Genomic DNA, 4,475 nt, shown 5'->3' with positions numbered 1-4,475 from the left:
TAATAAACGTAAAACAATTAATTAGTTTTAGTGATATAAATAATTGTTTTTTTTATGAAAAATAAGATTATGTGAAGAAGAAAAAAGTTATAATTATTTAAATATAGAATTAAAAATTATTCAAAGAAGTTAGAAGAATGGGTGGGGCTTTAAAACCATGCCAAACAAACAAACACAGTAACCTCCAACTCTTGTTGTTATAATCTCTTTTTTATCTTTGAAATAAAAAAATAAAAAAAAACAAAGGAAACGAAAAGAAAATAAAGCCAAAACACACGCGAGAGGAAAGAAGCAAAGGAAGTTGAGAGGAATAAGGTGTCTCTTGGACTGATTCATCTCTCCCCCATCGCATCTCAATTTTCAAATCTCAAATGTGTTGGTGAAAACGAAGAGTGAGACACAGACAGAAAGACACATTTTTATTCCATTTTTTTTCTTTTCTTTTTCGATTCCTTCTCTCTCTCTCTCTCTGTCTCTCATTTCCTCTTCTTTGAAGAATCCGCCTTAGTTTTAGGCATCTCCTTCTCAATCTCACATGCTTCTGGCGTGTCAAACTTAAAATTAATCTCTCTGCCCACATCTCTTTATTTCTTCTCTCTCTCTCTCTCTCTCTCTGTATTTCAATCTCCAATCTCTAATGGCGGTTCAAGCTCAATACCCATCTAATGTTTTGCTCCTAAACAGGTCGGCACACTCTCTCTATAAACTTTCCCTGTTTTTCAATCTCTATCTCAATTTCATTTTAATGGTTTTTTTTTTTTTAATGATTTGTTGCAGAAATGGGCAGGAAGGAAAGAACACACTCGGGAGTGATTACTCGTTGCAACCACAACCAGGAGGATTTCTCAACCAATCTCATCTGTTCTTCAACAATGGAGGTCAGTTTTTTTTTTTTTTGTTGTTGTCCTCTTTAGGCCTCTTAAAAGATATGGGTATGATTCTAAAATGCGCCCTCTACAGTAAACGCTAACATGCGCAAGAGAGGAAGAGAAGCTATTGGTGATGGTGAAGCCTCAGAAGCAACAGTGCCCACCAATCTATTCTCTCTACAATCTCATCCTACACCAACGGCGCTCGTTAGCCTCGCTCAACTCCATAACCAACAACCCAACATCGTCTCTACCGGCCTTCACTTGGCTTTCGAACAACAACAACAACAGAAACAGAGTTTCATCCTTCCTTCTTCAACTCTCTCATCATTTCTATCAGAAGATTTCGAATCCCAAATCAAACAACAAAGAGACGAAATCGATCAATTCCTTCAGACCCAGGTTCCAATTCCTCCTCTAATTGATTTTTTTTTTTTCCACTAATTTTCATCGGTAATTATATTTAATCTTATATCAAATGGTGGGTTATTGGTTTTCTACAGGGGGAACAATTGAGGCACACGTTAGCAGAGAAAAGGCAGAGGGACTATTGTACGCTGTTGGGCGCAGCGGAAGAATCAGCAGCGCAGAGACTACGAGAGAAAGCAGCAGAGATAGCAAAAGCGACTCGTCGAAACGAAGAACTCCAAAAGCGAGTGGCGCAACTTAGCGTGGAGGCGCACGTTTGGCAAGCGAAGACGAGAGCACAAGAGGGAACTGCGGCGTCTCTACAGGCTCAGATACAGAAGATGGTGATGATGATGGGTGCGCAGGATAAGATGGAGGAAGGAACAGGACAAACGTACGCCGAAGATGCCGAGTCGGCTCACATTGACCCTGAACGAGTCGTGTCTTTATCTTCTTCGACGTCTAAAGCGTGGCCGAGTTGTAAAGCATGTCGGATACGAGCCGCGTCGATTGTGGTGTTACCGTGTCGGCATCTCTGTATCTGTAGAGAATGCGATGCTGACGTTGCAGCTTGTCCGCTTTGTCTCTCTTTCAGAAGCGGTAGCGTTGAAGTTTATCTTTCGTGAGTTTAGGCCCAGGCCCATATATCTTTTAAGAATTGGACCACAAGAAGGAGAAAAACCAAGAAAATGGAACTAATTTTAAATATAATAATTAAAAAAAATAAAAGAAAATAATCTTCAAGGCTATCTTTTTTTTTTTTTTTTGAAATAATTATAAAGGCAATGTACATGAGTGGTGGTACTATACCACTATGTGCGTCCCTTTTTTTTTTTTTTTTCTTCTTGGTTTTTAAATTTAATTCATATTTAAATTCTTTTATTTGGTAATGTGTAATAGTAGGTTTACGAATCGGGTCGACCAGGTTGGGTGATCCGGAAGGAAGAAAATTCATGGTGAGGCAAAGACCCATTTCTAGAAAATCAAAGAGTTGATATTGACTATTATTTCTTTTGATAGAATTTGAAATTAGTTTTATTTATGGTAATTTGAATAAATATTGAAGTCGAAGGTCTTTAAAAAGAGGACATATTAAATTGGCACACTTTCAATAACAAAAATTTAACTTTGGACTTAAAAGAATGGAGGAACAAACAGGATTTGTTTACTAAAGACTTGACTTTGGACATAAAGGAATGGAAGAACACGATTTGTTTAATAGACTCGTTGAAATTGATATTGGAGCAACTCTTTTCTCCATCTTTGATTCCACATAACAGCCCAAATAAATTGGTGCGATCCTAGTAATAGACATTGGTGTTCATTAATTTTTATGACTATTTTTTAATATGAAGGAAAGAATGAAATGGGATCAAATCAAATCATGTCGGTTCGATTTAAGATAGGTTCACTATTTATCTAGATTTCAATCTCTTTAAGTTCTAAATTCCCTAACTCTAATTAAGGCACAAGTGTTGGGCTTTGGATAAGGCTACTTTGATACTCTATTAACTTAGGCCCAACCAAAATCAAATTGAATTAAAAGTATTAGGCCCAAAACCCAAGCCCAAGCACAAGCACGTAAATCAAGATTTTTTTTGTGTGTAGAAAAGTCAATCTTGGATTTCATGTAATCTCGGATTACCAATCCTAAGAAGCCTCAAGTGGGTAATTTTTTAAGTTGGGATCTCAATAGCCATGGGTAAGTGTGCTTGATCGACCAAGGATTCTATGAACGATATATATATATATATATATATATCTTTCTTTGGATACTTTATTTTGTCTTGCAATGACACTTATCTTTAGTTGACATATATATGGTGAGAATGGAATTTTATTTATGTATTTTTTGGGACAATGGTTTTTTGAAAAAAAAATCGGCTTTTGATAAGAAGTCGATGACAAGGGTAGTTTGGTCATATAATTTAGTTATTTTTTGTTAGAAAATCATACATCTGTCTATACATAATATGCTCACATAAGAAATGAGGCACACTGTTGGGCCCTAACCCGGCCTTAATTTAACAGGTTGAAAAATATTTAGCCCAACACCACCTTTGCAGACTCGAGATCAAGGCCTAACTCTTCCTTTCTCAGTCGAGCCGTGCTACATTAACGGACAAACACATAAATGAAAAAACCTTAAATAAAAGCAAAGATTCTCCAAATAGGAAAAAAATAAATAAATAAATCATCCAGTTGACCACCAACAATTTGTTTTTTTTTTGGAAAAATCGGGTATCCGTGTAGACATCAGACCGGGCCCATATATGGGCTATTCCTAGTCCATAAACCAAGGTCTTGTCCAAGAACTAGTCCCAGGGCACGTGCAACCCCCGCACATCACACGCACTAGGTGGCCCCTGAGGAAATAATGCTCATAGTGGGTATCGAACTCACAACCTATGTGCATTAACTGCTTATTGGTCTGAAATTCTCATTGAGCCAACCCCTCGGGGTTTTAACCACCTACAATTGAAATAAAGCTTGAGATGCGTGAGTTTGATTTTGATTTTCTCACTCAGACCTACACAAACTTCTGTTTGACCATAAATTTGTACTAGTAACACCAACTAAGATGAAAATTTTAGTTCTATTTAAAGTATTAAATCGCTATAGTGGGTATCAGGTGTAGCCGAGTATGTATGGCTTACATTAGTTGGGTCACGATCATGATTAGTGTGTCATACGATCTCTCTATCGTCGAATTCCCAGAATCGTAAAACATGGGCCCGTAATTTGTGATTTTTATTGCAATGCGACTTATTTACCATATTACACCACCACAAACCCTATTCTTAGGATGTCGACGGGACACATTCAAGTAATGCCAGTGCCAGCCCTAATATACATTTACCTAAGCCCAAGCCCTTAATCTTGAGCCCAAACATTTAATGTTTGAGAAAGGCTCTATACTAGGTTCAATAGGCCAGGCCTTAAATTTTAATTCAAAGTACACTTTATGCTTTTTATGGGGCCTTTTAATTGCTGGACGTTCACATCAAATCTGGATATTTTCTCATTGGGCCTAAAAGTCCACTTACCAGTCCAGCCCATTAATACCTTAATTATGAAAGATGTTGCTAACTACTCATTATATTTACCTATATGCTTTATAAGGTTCATGTTCAAAAAATGTAAAACAAAGGCTTATTCAACATAGATCTGCCCTTTCTTAGAGACACGTGTCTTATT

General features: G+C 37.0%; 1 protein-coding gene across 1 annotated transcript; it reads left to right on the top strand.

Moving 5' to 3' along the window:
* Window positions 1-241: 241 nt before the first annotated feature.
* Window positions 242-2,010, top strand: LOC147391409 (SBP (S-ribonuclease binding protein) family protein). Its single transcript, XM_086460020.1, has 4 exons — window positions 242-684; window positions 778-878; window positions 961-1,271; window positions 1,373-2,010. The coding sequence occupies exons 1-4, from the start codon at window positions 638-640 to the stop codon at window positions 1,901-1,903; spliced, it is 990 nt and encodes a 329-aa protein (XP_086316146.1). The 5' UTR covers window positions 242-637; the 3' UTR covers window positions 1,904-2,010.
* The last annotated feature ends 2,465 nt before the right edge of the window (window positions 2,011-4,475 follow it).

This window comes from Akebia trifoliata, chromosome 11 (assembly GCF_017979445.1).
Source record: "Akebia trifoliata isolate Shusen 1 chromosome 11, ASM1797944v1, whole genome shotgun sequence".
In the NCBI taxonomy this organism is placed as follows: Eukaryota; Viridiplantae; Streptophyta; class Magnoliopsida; order Ranunculales; family Lardizabalaceae; genus Akebia; species Akebia trifoliata.
Note: the sequence above shows the minus strand (reverse complement) of the source record. Positions and strands in the feature narration are given on the sequence as shown.

Coding starts and splice junctions, on each gene's coding strand:
- LOC147391409 (XM_086460020.1), top strand. CDS start 638: ATGGCGGTTCAAGCTCAATACCCATCTAATGTTTTGCTCCTAAACAG. Junction 685..777: donor AATGTTTTGCTCCTAAACAG/GTCGGCACACTC, acceptor GATTTGTTGCAG/AAATGGGCAGGAAGGAAAGA. Junction 1,272..1,372: donor ATCAATTCCTTCAGACCCAG/GTTCCAATTCCT, acceptor GGTTTTCTACAG/GGGGAACAATTGAGGCACAC.